The sequence below is a fragment of the Bactrocera tryoni genome, chromosome 4 (assembly GCF_016617805.1).
Source record: "Bactrocera tryoni isolate S06 chromosome 4, CSIRO_BtryS06_freeze2, whole genome shotgun sequence".
NCBI lineage: Eukaryota > Metazoa > Arthropoda > Insecta > Diptera > Tephritidae > Bactrocera > Bactrocera tryoni.
In genome coordinates, this window is record NC_052502.1 from 9728496 (window position 1) to 9744281 (window position 15786).

The 15786-nt window shown below is 29.6% G+C and overlaps 1 protein-coding gene across 3 annotated transcripts in view; it reads left to right on the top strand.

Moving 5' to 3' along the window:
* LOC120776150 overlaps window positions 1-15786 on the top strand; it is a 33930-nt gene that overhangs the window by 12470 nt on the left and 5674 nt on the right. Inside the window, exons 1-2 of one of the 3 annotated variants that reach the window (XM_040106691.1) lie at window positions 271-834; window positions 6344-6547. In XM_040106691.1, the coding sequence (XP_039962625.1) occupies window positions 6448-6547 (100 nt within the window). In that variant the 5' untranslated portion in view covers window positions 271-834; window positions 6344-6447. Of the gene's footprint in view, window positions 1-270; window positions 835-6343; window positions 6548-15786 lie in introns of those variants that run through there. The other 2 variants (XM_040106693.1, XM_040106692.1) reach the window with 2 other exon arrangements.

The following is a 15786-nucleotide window of genomic DNA, read 5'->3' on the forward strand; positions in this document are numbered from 1 at the left end:
GACTGACGCGTTTCGCATGGAAATTCTTTCATAAACGCAGCTTTAAATGACATAACAACAGCGCTGACACACACTCAAACACCCACACACGCGCGCTTTTCGCTTGCGAGCAAACACTTGTCCATTGCGCAAACCATGCGCCGCAGCTCGCTGTTTGGCTCTCGAAGCCCGAGCGCCAGCTTGCTACACATGTGGGGGTAGCGTCGCTTAGTCGGTCGTCTGGCCAAAGTTGTGTGCGAAATATAAGCGGCGGTTCTAATGATCGCGTCAGCAGTGCGATATCATCTCGCAGCAATTGCATTGAACGCCTGAGAACGCCGCTGTGCAGATCTGATAAGGCATACCGAAGCGCACGCGAGTGAAAGCATTTTGGAAATTTGAAAAAAATAAGTGATTTACTTAAACCAAACGAACACACACACGCGCAGTCGCATATATCAAATTTTGTAGATTGCTGCACGCTCGTGGGTATTGCCGTGCGAATGGCTCCGAACCGAAAACTGGTTAATGAGTAATGAAATGAAACGCAAGACTCGTCTCGCGGTGCACCAATTTTCAATTTGATTGTGCTTGAATTCGAAGTTAGCTTACCTACTTTTTGAAGTGGCGCGCAAATTTAGTTGAACGCAGTAAGTCAACGGTAACGGTTGTGTTGTGTGCTAACAGTTTCAAGAATATTCTAACGAATTGCATTAATTCGAAATTAAGTGAATATAAAATAGTGATATATTCGCTTGGAGAAGGCGTTAAAAGTTTTGAAAGCAAAGCTGCATATATATTTTAATGAAAAAACAAGCAAATTTGAATATCAATTTTCAAATTAGCATTAAAAGTGTGAGTAAAAAAATTAAGCACGTTAAATTTAGAATAATAGTAATTATTTATATCAAAACACTGGTTTAATAATTCACTTGTGCACTGTAAAAGAAAAATGTTAAGTAACTGAAAAAATAAAAACAAGTTAAATAATTTATAAACAATAATGAAAATTATTAAAAAAAAAAAATCAAAAATTATTTATTAAAAAAATATAAAACATTGATAATAATAATATTTTTTTGCTAAAAATTATTTAAAACAAAATATTTATTAAAAAAGTTCAAAAAATTGATAAAAATAATTCTAGTTTTAACAATAAAAAAAAAGTTATTTATTAAAAAAAATTAAAAAATTAATAATAATAATTCGTTTTTTGTTAAAAATTGTGAAAACAAGTAAGACGTGTTTTGTATTTAATATTTTCGATTTCGAAATATTTTCGAAATATTTGAACATATTTAATACATTTTTTGCTAAAAAAAGGACTACAAACAAAAAGGATTAGTGTAGAGCAATAAATATTATATACATAAAATTGAAAAATTATCTTTTTAGTGAAAAATTTTATTGAAAAATAGCAAATTAGAGTGAGTTATCTATTTATTTAAAGTTGTTTTTAAATTTGAAAAATTTATTTTAAACTTTTATTGATTTTGAACTTAAATTATACTTAAGTGGTAAAATTAATACATTAATTTAGTTTTTTATAACATATTTGGACTTATGCTTTTTCGAAGCTATTTTTTTTTCGAAATCAGGATCAGTATACGTAGGTTGCTATATATATTTCTGGCCTAATAATGTAAATAGGCATATTTATCAACGAAAATGTTTTTTTTTTTTTTTTTTTGTCGATTGCTGTTTTGTTTCGGGCTTATACGTATAGATCCATGATTCGTCGATCTTATAAACGTCTTTTGAAGCACCGCGATCGTATTTTTTCAGCATTTCTTTACACCAATCCACACGAGTCTTTTTTTGAGCGATTGTCAAATTGTGCGGGATCCAACGAGAACAAACCTTTTTTACGGCCAGGTGTTCATGCAATATCAAATATATGCTGGTGAGAGAAATGCATAGGCATGCCCCCATCTGAAGGTATGTTACATGACGGTCTTGCATTATCAGTTCACGTATGGCATCGATGTTTTTTGGCACAACGGCTGTTTTTGGACGACCTTCACGGAATTCGTCTTTGAGCGAGCGTCGACCACGATTGAATTCGTTGTACCAGTTTTTCACAGTGCTATAGGATGGTGCTTCACAGCCATACAAAGATTTTAGTTCATTGATGCACTCTTGTCGTGATAATCCACGTCGAAAGTTGTGAAAAATGATCGCACGGAAATGTTCACGAGTTAATTCCATTTTTTGGCCGAGATGAATTTTTTAATTCCCCGTAAATAAAACAATTCACGATTAAATGACAAAACGTTCTGAGTGATGTTATGCTAAAAAATGTCAAACTTTCCAATGGAAATGTCAGATCGCACCTAGCAACACTTAGTGTTGCCCTAGGCCAGAATATATATAGCAGCCCTCGTATAAGTCTTATGCGAAAGTTAAGCGCAATTTAGACTAGAAAAGAGAAAAATTAAAAACAATATTTCAAGGATACACCGTTATAAAAAAGTTTGTCATAAAAATATAAAGAAAAGTCTTCTTATACCAAAGCTACAACATCCTACACATATACAATAAATTTCTTATAAGCCTTGATTCCAATCGTTCAGTTTCTATAGCAGCTATATGCTATAGTGATCCGATCTAAACAATTTCTTCGGATATTGCATTATTGCTCTAGGCCATAACCCGTACCAAATTTCGTGAGGATATCCGGTCAAATGCAAAAGTTTTTCATACAAGCACTTGACTACGGCCGTTCAATTTGCACTGCATACGTGTCATCCTTTGGCGGTCATTAGTGTCTAAACGAGTTAATTGGAGTCAGAAATCACTTACATAGCCCTATTAGGAGCGTGGCAATCGATCAAAACCCGTTTTGCACTGCAAACGTCACCCTTTGGCGGCCATTAGTGCCTAGACATTTGACTTGGACCACACTGCCTATCTAATTTAGGTATCTATAGAGCAGCAAGTTATTTGGAGGCATAAATTGCCTAGATAGTCCTTCTAGGGGCGTGGCAATCGCCAAAAAAGCAGCTATATGCAAAAGTACTCCACTCTCGGCAGTTTTGGTAAATAAGCAGCTTCTTGTGGAGAAAATAACGTGTGCAAAATTTCAGATCGATAGCTCAAAAACTGGAGACTAGTTCTCGTATATACGGACAAACAGGTGAACAGACGATCATGGCTAAATCGACTCAGTTTATTGATCATTTAGTTATATTTGTTATAAGGTCTTTGACGTTTCCTTTTGGGAGTTACAAACACTGGGGCAAACTTAATATAACCTGTTCAGGGTATAAAAACAATAATAATTAATAATTTAATAATATTTCCTTTTTTATTTTTCAGATAATTATTTATTTTTAGAGTAAAAAATATGACATTCATTATTTAATTACAGTGACGTGTTAGACCTAACTTTTCAGCAAAAATAAATTCGTTTAATTCTAAACATCACAAATAAATACAGCTTTTCTAAGTAATCGACTTATTTATATTTCATGTTATTTATTTGTTTTATGCCTTGACGTTTTTTCTGTCTGGCTGCAAAATATAAATTTCGATAACAACAAATATTTAATTGTAATTTTTTGCCCAATTTAAAGCGCTCCTTCCGAATTTGTGATAAAGGCAGAAATGCAGTTTAATCATTGTATAAAATTTCTTCAAAGAAACTCTGATTTCCGCCCTAACTGTGATAAGTGTAATTAGTAAAAGTCGTTGGAAACCAGAAGGGATTATAATAATGCAGTTCAAACAAATTATATTTATTTTAAATAACATGAAATATGGCAGCCGATACTTATGAGATTGGTCGCACTGGAGATGTACGACTGCAACGACATCTATTAGCAAAATACGAAAATACTTTTTCGACTACCCAATATTGCAGCCGACAGTTATGAAATATTTACTGCAGAATGGAATGCTAACTTCAGTTTCTTGCGCTAGTTTTCAAGTAATTCGGATCATTTAATTGATATGATTGATACTAAAAAATCGTATTTCTTTGATCGCTTTGATTGTCTCTATGGACAAATGTGTCCTCATAACTCAGCGTCACTCAAGTGTTTGGAATTCCATTTAATTTCTTATCTAAGTAGTTATATTTTTAATCAAGAAAATTTAGTAATAATTATTGTTGTTGAAGTTATGACGCAGAATTAGAAATAACACAGTGTTGCCAGCAAATCTGTACTTCTTTATCTAAAAAAGCTGTGATTATTTCTGCATTTGTGATAACTTGGGTAGCTACGCAAGCACTCTGTAGAAGTATATGACAGGAAGAGCTACCGAAAATAGCACAGTTTAGATGCTTAAAATATAATAAGTAATAAATTTTATATTTCTTCGACATGCTAAATTATTTAGCTGATAACCGAGATTTATGAAAATGTATTTCCTGCGGTCTCTACGTGTATGACACACGCTTCAAAATTGATTGCTTTGGCTTTAATTGCCCTTTTAGTTGTCATATAATATTCCTTAATGAATTACTGCAGTTAATTAAAACATTCCGCCTTTTTATTTGAAAGCCGACGAGAGATCTGTTATATATGTATAACATACATATGTTTGTATGTGGTTCTGAATATATGCCATTTGCAGCTTAGTTCATTGTTTGCTTGAAGAAAATTTAAAATTTAATTAGTCAAAGCTTTAATATGAAGAACCTTGAGCTATAAATATGACTTTTGATAACAGTACTACTCTGGCGCCATCTAGCGGGTATACAAGTATAGTGCAACATTTTAAGGATTTAAATTTCTGAGGTTTTCCACTTTGTAGTGTCATTATATTGCGATATTTTTCGAGACAAGCTTAGTAGTGTATAAAATTGTCTTGGCCGCTGCCCCTACTTACAACCTAGAACTATCCCTGATAGGATATATCGCTTAGAGTTGTAGCTCCCGATATACCTACATATTAATTTGATATATTATATTTCTATATATTAATATATTTATATAATTTTGGAGGCAATCTTCGGTAATCATCTGATAAGTAATCTGTATATCGTCACCTAAAATGCAAAATAACATAACATCACTTTTCATAAGTTTACAGACGAAAGAATAACGATATAATAGAAACTACTAATATTGAAGCAAAATTTGTGTTTTGGCTATAAAATGGTTATATTTGGGTTATCATACACTCATATTGAGGTTATAAAATGGTTATATATTGGTTATAACTGTCAGCTGGAGCTCAAAATCGAAATAGAAACCAGTCATATTGAAGCAAAATTTGAGTTTTGGTTATAAAATGTTTATATTTTGGTTATCATACACTCATATTGAGGTTATAAAATGGTTATATATTGGTTATAACTGTCAGCTGGAGGTTAAAATCGAAATATAAACCAGTCATATTGAAACAAAATCTGAGTTTTGGTTATATAATGGTTATATTTTGGTAATCATACACTCGTATTGAGGTTATAAAATGGTTATATTTTGGTTATATCTGTAGTCTTGCATTTCAGGTGACGATAAAAATTTTTTTAACTCCATTTTCGAAAAAAATTTGAATGAAATTAGTTTTTCGATTGGGTGTTTAATATTCTGGAAGAGCTTCGAAAATTCTGTGACTTTTTTTCTGAAGCAGAAGTGATAATTAATATAAGTTTAACAGGATTTCTAAAAGAAATTTATTCACTATATACACAAAAACAAAACAACTAACAACAATAACAACAAAAAACTAAATTTTTTTAAACTTCATACGAACATACTGTATAAACTAGAACAACCGATCTCTGCAGTTAGACAAGGATAGTTGAAGAATGTAGAGGAGCGAAAAATCTGCAAATTTGTCTCAGATTCCTTAGTGGAAATGCTCTAAAATTTGTATTTTTATTTTTATTTTATTTACTTTTTTAATCTCCTCTGTCTAATAGTACTTTATTAATACCGTTATTTGAGGTAGTCAAGCATATTTTATTTACAGACCTGCAATTATTTATAAATATTCTTTACCATATAACGGCATAAAAAGTGTCGGCAATCATTTACTATGCGAAAAACTTGCTCAGAGAAGCGGAACACTTTCATTCGAATAAAAACTGAGCAGTTGATTACTTTCCATTTTTTGTCAACCGAACGCCATGCGAGCACAAATTACTATCATTAGTTTAAAATGAATTTCACCATGTCGATTTATTGGCGACAAATCACAATAAAAAAATTAATTGCTCAATTTCATAAGAACTTGTTGCCATTACTAATGTGTGCATAAACACCCTTTTTTTAGTTGCGCCAAAAATTGGTAGTGAAAATAATTTACTTTTTTTGGACTTAAAGCATTTTCTTTGTTTAAATATCACCAAATTGCTAACACACGCAGCCTGAAATTCGACTAAATATACCTGCATTTGCTTCTTTTATTACAGTTCATTAACCCTTGTCTGACGGTGAAGATACAAGCGCTCAGCTCGAGCTAAGGCGTTGTTAACCTACTTTTTTAATTGTTTTCGATTGAGATTTCGAAATTTTAATGACACATCACATGGATTCCGGCATATCCATAAATAAGGAGCAAATGGATCCGTATATGAAGGCCACGCATACCAAACGCTTTATCGTGGAGGATTCAAGTAAGTGATACCATATATTTTTATATACCATGCAGACTGAAAAATGCGTTTTGTTTAAAGGAAACTGCATTTTTTTTTTGTAAAGAGCGATACTTTGTTCAAAACTGTTATCATTGAGAGGGATAAAAGATAGGAAGGGTCTCTGAACTTTCTATTAGCATTTTTATAATAAGATTGTCGCTAATTTTCGAGCAACAAGCATAGTGTCGAAGTCTGAAAGGTCTATATTTAGTCAATTGATCGTTTTTTAAAATCATTTTGTGGACTTCATTACATATTTTTGTTCATAAAAGCCACAGATGGTCAAAAAACCTTCTCTAAGTCGGTATTGACTTTTTTGGACAAATAAATTTAATTCTCCCTATTATTGATATTGACGATGTTTTGATATTCTGAGATATTTGCTTATAAAATTTCATGTTTTTTATTACGGTAAACGTATTTCCAAGCTTTCAGGATTGTATCAGAACTTTAACATTAACTCAAAGTCAATTAAATACTAACTGAAAAGTAACTGATAAATAACTGATTGACATACAATAAGCAATGTTAAATTGAGAACAATTAATGTAAATTTCTGAAATTGATTTAAAAGTTAAATTGGAAGTTTTTTTTACATTATATTAGACTTAAACTGATCCCAAGTGTTTCAAAGCCTTATTTTCAAATTTTTCGTACAATATTATTTCTGTATAATTGCTAGAAAAGCGGGATATTATGGCAAGAGGCTCTGCTGAAATCGATTTGCGCAACTCAAACTGTCTATTGACTGTCAATTAAAGGCAATTCAATTAGGTGATGTGATAAATAATTAATATGATATAGCTATTTAAAAATACTAATGAGGTAGGATCCCAAGAATGACTAACCTCAAATAAATATAGAAATATCAATAGCTCACAATAGTTTAGTGGAAAATCATAATGCATGTCGGAAATTGTTCCGACACTTGATATCAGTGCACTTGAATTAAGTATAGCTATATTATATATATTTAAGTCTACAAACTGTTGAACAAGCTATGAAACTCAACAAGCATACAAATAAACAAAAATACATACAAATAAACACAGTTGTTGCACTCAAAATGCAGTACACATCTACAAAGTAGATACTACATGAATGTTTAATGGAATTTCCCACTCGTTGGAGATGCACGGTGATGACACGGAAAAGTTTAAGCAAACATGCAATTTATGCATTTGTTTATAATTGTGCTTGCAGTCCTAAGAAATTTAAAACTATAATATATAAGATATACAATTATAAACTTAACTGCATGGAGTTTGCGCAAGCTGGTTTGTGTAAACAAAAAAATGCTCTTAATTGTAAAGGTTGTTTAAAACAAACTTTTAATTAGTTGGTTTGCGCAAACTCAAACTGCACAAACAGTATTGCGCAAACTGGTTTATGTAAAGAACAACATTTTCTTATTTCTAAAAGTTACTTAAAACAAAATTTTATTTAGCTGATTTGCGCAAACTCAAACTGCACAAACAGTATTGCGCAAACTGATTTATGTAAAGAACAACATTTTCTTATTTCTAAAAGTTATTTAAAACAACATTTTATTTAGCTGATTTGCGCAAACTTAAATTGAACAAACAGTATTGCGCCAACTGCTTACGCAAGCCAATAGTTTTACATCCCTTTAAATTCGTAACAATTAAGTTGTCTTAACTTCATCGCTTATCCATTATTAAATTATTAATGCAAATAAATGTTAACAGACCAGTTTTGTTGCACTGCCAAGGTTTGTTTGCCTTATCGCATCACTGCAATTGCACTTGCCTGACATGCTGCAATCGCATTAATTTACCTACTCTAAACTGGATGCTCATCTTCAGCCATTTGGAATAGAAACCATGCTGTCTGCGGCACTTGAAATACAGATATTGAATCATGGTTATTGATCGAGCCAACAGCAAATGCGGAAAAGTGGTAAAACGTGTTAGCCACGCACGACTATCATATTCCTTTACTGTGGCGATTTTTTTATTCCGAATTTGCATAATTGCCGCACATTATAGAAAAAAAGGTGTGAACGAGCTACTCATTTGCATACACACATGTGAAATAAAAGTTTTTGTTTTATTTTGAACGCAGCTAGAATGGGTAATTTCGAATATGTTAGACGAACACTGGATCTTGATGGTTGTTATACATCTTTAACTATTTTATAGTTAATTTAATTGTTTGTAAGCATCGAAAATATTTGTGAAATTCAATTAAAAATGTGGATTTCTCAACTTTTAAGTTTTACGTGGACTTAGAAGGATTTTTATCATAGTCTATGTGAGGTGTGTCGAAGAAGGAAGTAAAGAAGTTATTAATCCTTAAATACCGTCTTAAAAATAGGGTTCATGTTCATATATAATTTAATATTATTGTTTAAATTTTGCGTGCCTCAATTCAAAAAGTTTTTTGTTCTTCATACACGATATCAAGTCCTGCAACGCGATTTGCCGACCGGTTATTTGAGTTTAGAGAACACAAGAAGTCTCTCATAGCCAAATCTGACCAATAGGGCGGCTGAGCGATGACTTTGACGATTGAATCATCACTTCTGTAGTCACTAATTGCCGTAGATCTTGGGGAAAAAAAATTCAGTTCAATTCAAGAATTCCTTATAGAACGAAGCATACTTATACGGAAATACTCATCCATTCACACCCTCTGTTTTTATTGTTGTAACAGCGGAAAGCATTCTTGAAGTAATTTCGAGGAATTGTGTCGAGTTGACAGTCCTTGACCGAGTTGGGCCATTCGAGCGCATATTCCTCCCTCTCATTTCCCACTTGTCTTTTAGCTTGTCGAAATTTTATAAAAATAAACTACACTTTCAAATGAGTGAAAACTTCTACATACTGAGAGAATACAGCAACTGAGGTCTCCTCGACTTCCCTGGTAATGCTTTAATGCTCTCGCGCTGCTTTTGAACACAATTTCGTTAATTTTTTAAACATGATACCACCAGCAAGGTATATATAAACGTTTTACGTGAATCAGTGGTGATCTTACGACCTCAATTGAAAGCTTTAAGCCATTGAAATGCATTCTTATTCGAAGGAGTTTATTACTGTAATAAAATGCTGTTCCTTTTTTTATAGTACAAAACTTTTTACATGTGATAACTTACGATTATTTTTGTTACTCGATAATTGTAGATTATTTTTTTATTAATCGATAATTTTTAATAATTGCAAATTTTTCTATTTTTTACAGTCAGTTGTTTTTATTAATCGATAATTTTCGGTTTTTTTGTTAATCGATACTTTTCGATTTTTATTATTAATCGATAATTTTCAGTATTTTAAGTTCTGTTTTTCGTATTTTTACAATCGATAATTTTGGACTATTTTTACTACTCGATAATTTTCGATTATTTTTAATTTTATTCGAGCCTTAATTTTTCTTATTTTTACTATCGATAATTTAGGACTATTTCTATTAAATGATTATTTTCAATATTTCTCGACCTAACTTTCAAACTTTTATATAATTTCTTTAAAAAAAATTATTTCCTACTTTTAAAGCTTAAAGTTCTGTAAGATAAATATTCAATTATTCTTGGATTTTTACCGTCATCTTAAAAAAGTTAATTGTAATAAAATGTTGTTCATTTCTTTTCTATGGTATAAAGCTTCAGACTAACATTTTTGCTAAAAAATGAACAGGCTCAATTTTACAAAAGGCAGTCACCTATCCAACAAATGTTGAAGGACCACTTTTTAAACCCCGGAAAAACGTTCCAATGTTAGATGTTATTATATATAAATATGATTACTTTCTCAGACACAAGGTTTATATAGCGGAACTTAATTATAGGCTAACTGAGTTAGCAATCAGTATTGACCAAAGTGTAATGACTAAAGAACTGTTAGTATTAATTTTAATCATGCTTACAGTGGGCTTCTGCAGTTTTCCCCTTTCATGTCACATAACTGATCTGATCTGTTTATATGCAAAATGCGCTTTGTTCTTAAACTACACTTTTAAGACGTCAGTCTTTGTCTTGAACGGAATTAAACTAACGGTTATGCAGCTTACACTCCCACCGGCTACAGTAAACACGTCTCTAAATGACGTGTGTTACATTTCTGTAATTGAATACCGCGCGAGTATAAAGTTATTGGCGTCAGCGCGTTTAGTAAGCTGATTATGCAGCGCAAAAATGGAAAGTTTTAAAATACACTCTAACCCAAAAACATATGCTAATTTGTTCAGAGTAATTGTGGTGTAAAATAAGTTCAACGAAAAGGCTTGTCTCAACTCGTTCTCTCCTCATGTCATCTTTATGGGTTACAGGGTCGCTTCAATATAAATTATAATTAAAAGCAATAACTGTAAACAATGAAAATAATACTTTTAAATAAGTTAATTAAATACATATCAAAACAAAGTTTCATTAAACTTTCATCGCCTGCCATTAATTTCGAATTTAATAAATGTAACAATGAAGATTTGAGTTCTCATTCAACTAATTTAGGCTTTAGCAAGTTAAGCTGCAACTTTTAATCACAAATTCACATAAAATCGAGTAATAAAATTTGTTAACTATAAATGATAATAAAATTAATCTTTAATTATCACGTGTTCGCTGTTAAATTATGTTAATTTCACATTTTCTCATTTCATCTTTAGAACTGATCAGTCAATGAATGGTTGATATCGCTTTAGTCAATTTTTCCATAATGAATGACTGTGTTTTTTCGTTAATGATGTTAATGAATGCGAAGATAAAAAAATTTGAATTATTCAGCACATGTTGACAGATTGTTAATTAGAAATTCATTTATAATTTAGTATACGATTTGAAAGAAATTTGCATAAATTCGAATGCACGAAAGTGATTGTACCACACAGTGAACAAGAGAGGCCTCAAGTAGAGGCTTTTTGCTTATTTGGACTTTAGACTAGTCTTTCGTAATATCAGCTTTACTATAGCAAAGCAAGAATATTTGGTGCCTATGTGAGTATCATACGTAGTAAGTTTAGTAGTCTACATTCAGTTGAAGACAGATTCTACAGATAAATGCGTGCTTAAACTATATATTCTTCTTCTACGCTAAAAAACTATTAATTTTTACTGTGTCCACAGTCTTAGTTGTTTTATGAGCACGAAATATATGGAGTTCAGGTATACTCTGGTCACTATGTCATCTGAATAACTATTGAAGCTGACACGACCCTAGCTGAATTATCATTTGAAAAACTTTGTCCATAATATTTTCGATATATACTGAAATGTTATTAATCGATAATTTTCAGTATATGTATCGAACCTTAATTTTCTTATTTTCACAAGTAATAATTTTCGATTAATTTTTTAATCGATAATTCTCGATAATTTTTTATTAATGGATAATTTTGAATATTTCAAGCCCAATTTTTCTAGTGTTTACAATAAATCAATAATTTTCAGTTATTTTTAGTAATCGATAATTTTACGTATAAGCTATTAATCAATAATTTTTGTTGTATCGAACCCCACTTTTCTTATTCTTATAAATCATAGCTTTCGTTAATTTTTGTTAACCGATAATTTTAGATTATTTTTTATTAGAGCCCTATTTTCTAGTCTTTACAATAAATAATTCTTAATGTTTTTTTATTAATAATTAGTTATTGATTTTTTATATTAATCGATAACTTTTAGTATTTTGAAATGCGTTTCTCGTATTTTTACATTCGATAATTGTGGACTATTTTTATTAATCAATAATTATGTATTTTTCCAGCCCTAGTTTGGGATAATTTTTTAATCGATAATTTTCGATTATTTTTCTATTAAACGATCATTTCCAATATTTACGGTCCCATGTTTTTTAGTTTTCACAATAAATAATTTTTATTAATCTATAATTTACTTTTATTATTAATCGATAATCGGTTTTTCGTTTTAAACAATCGATAATTTTCAACTATTTTTATTAATCGATATTTTTTTATATTTACTAATCGATTATTTTCGATTATTTTTTAATCGCTAATTTTAAAATTTTCAAGTTTTATGTTTCTTATTTTTACAATCGATAATTTTGGACTTTTTTTCAATCAATATTTCCAGACCAAATTTTCTAATTTTTACATTTAAGTATATAATTTCTTCAAAAAAATTAATTTTCTGCTTTTCAAGCTTAAAATTCTGTAAGATAAATAGCTCATTATTTTTCGATTTTTACTGTCATATTAAGAAACTGAATTGAGCTAAATACATATCTTTGAATGCCAAGAAATTTAAATGAAAATATAAAATAGAAGCGAAACCTAACAACAACACCAAAGCGCACAATTGAAATGTGTTTCAAAGCGGCGTGTCGAGCAATACGTAACTGTTAAGTAGTCTTTATATTTCAAAATTTCGTATGTCGCCAATAACTGTTTATCTCCAATGACGCGATTTTTTCAAAACCAACAGCCGGCATTGTTGCAATTGTTACACAAAATAGAAATGTACCTACGCGTGTACTCGGCATAACAGGCTGCTCATAATAATGTGAGAACAATTGAATGCATGTTGATATATTATATATGTATGTATGTGTTTAAATATGTAGGTGTCAATTATTTGCTTGCAATTGCTCATAAACAAGTGCATGTAAATATGTACTCATATCTATTACGCGTATTTGTTGCTGATGTTGGCGTTGGTGCATATATTGCTTAACCCATTGGGGGCATCGAAAGTAAACAGCCATGCACCCGTCCCATTGTCAGTGTCATTGCCAGACGCGTTCATTCACTATTCGTTGCGATCGTAAACACGCCAATAAATATTACACACACACACGTTCTTAATCATACGCATGTGTAAACGCAGTTGCTCGTGTGATCTATGTTTTTGCAGCTCACATTAGCTGTGTGGCATTACAATCACTTGAACTTCAAATAATTATGCTGCTAAAGTGTTGCATTTGGTGGGTCGTAAACATCGATGGTGTAAAGGTAACATAAAACTGCCTTCGATTTGCAGATTTAATGAGAATGCGTGAATGATTGTATTCAATAATGCAATTCGTACTGTTAAATTAACGAGTTCTAGCAGAAAATCAAGAAAATCATTGGAATTATTTGCGCTTTTATTTGGTTTCTCATATTACTCATACGACCTGGTGGCTTGCTTCTGTTATGTGAGATGTGGGCACTCCAGCCAGACACCAGTTTTATTTAAATAAAAAGTTGTTTCGATTGTAAAAATTACTTGGAAGTTTTATAATCAATTTCGAGAACAATCTCAATCGAAGAATTTGCAGTAAATGTACATATATGTATATAAATAATGTGTGCCAATTGGGTACTACGTGTGGTATGAGTGATATTGGTTGAAAGTGGAACGTTTTTCCGCGAACAAGATTGTCATTGTTTTATATAGAATTATATTATAAGCAAAAATAGAAGTTAACTGTCACTCTGCGGAGTACATTTATGGGCATGAATATGTATACTTACCAGCAGTGTTGAAATTTGTTTAACTAAAAAATATTGAACTGAGAATTAGCTTAAAGTTGGTATTAAAAATTGAAAGTTTTTGCAAAATCGAAACTAAAAATCCTAATCCTAAATCAAAACTCAAAGAAAATTATTAAATTAAAAAAAATTTAAATAAAAAAAATTTTAAATTAATAATTATTAATTTAAATTAATAATTAAATTTTTTTTTAGTATTTTGTGATATTAAATATTTAAAGTTTTTTTGCCAAATCGAAAATATGAATTGGAAAATTAAGCATAAATCTATACTAAAAGAAAATAATTTTAAGATTTAAAAAAAAAATTTAAGTTTTTAAATTATTAAAAAATAACTAATTTTTAAATTTAAAATATTCTAATTTTTTGTTTCGATTTTGCAAAAAACTTTAAATTTTAATTCAAATTTGGAGCTAAAAATTTAAAATTAAAAAAAAAAAAATAAATTAAAATTGTTTTGTAGTAAATAAAAAAATAAAAAAATGTTTTAAATTTAAAAAATTCCGATCTATTTAAACATTTTTTTTTTATGTAAAAATTTTTTTAAATTAAAAATTTAAATATTGTTATTTTTGAAAACTTTGGATTAAATTTTTTTGTATTTCATTTCAGTATTTGTACATTTTTAATATAATATTTTTAAAGCGTTATTTGAAATCCAATTAGTCAGAAAGTTACGTAGTTTTTAATATTAAAAATAAATAAAAAGGGCACCGACTTTTAACAAAAATCTTACTTTGGGGATCCAATTTATTCAATTTTGATATTTAATTTATCAATATGCATATTCAGCGAATAATATATTGACAAGCAAATGCATAAATAATCACCTATTGACCATTATTGATTTTATAATAATATATGGTAAAATTATTTAAAAAGTAGTTACTTTAAAGAAAGCTGTGATCAAGTGTCTGCAAGCAACCAGTTTGGCCGGCTGTTTTGAATATTATTTTCATAACGCCTACAGTGGTACTAAAATCAGTGAAAAGTTAAAAAAATTTAAGGATTACAAAAAATACTTTTTTCTATAATTTTTTGAAAAATATTTTTTCTAATTAATAAATAATATCAATAAATAAGTTTTCGGGCAAAAACTTCTAAACCAGCAAAATCAATGAAAAGTTAAAATATATAAAAATAACGCCAAAAATAATTTTTCCTATAATTTTTTAAAAAAAATTTTGTTAAATTTAATAAATAGTATTAATCAATAAATTTTCGAAGGAAAACTTCTAAACAGGCTAAAATCAATGAAAATTTAAAAAATATGTAAAGAGTGCAAAAAATATTTTTACTATAATTTTTTTAATTTTTTTTTTAAATTTTAATAATATTAAAATAAATAAATTTTCAAGCAAGAACTTATAAGCCAACTAAAACCAATGAAAAGTTAAAAGTATTAAGGACTGCTGAAAATTATTTTTCCTATAATTTTAAAAAAATATTTTATAAATTTATTAATAACAATATAAATGAAAATTTTCGAACGAAAACTTCTAAACAAGCTAAATTAAGTGAAATGTTAATGAATATTTAAGGACGCAAAAAAATATTTTTTCTATAATATTTTTTAATAAATAAATAAATAAAAAATAAATAAATTTTCGAGCAGCAACTTCAAGCAGACTAAAATCAATGAAAAAGTTAAAAAATATATAAAGACCGCCAAAAATAATTTTTTTATAATTTATAATATAATATTTTGTAATTAATAAATAAATTTTTGAGCAAAAACTTCCAAACAGGTTAAAATCAATGAAAAGTGA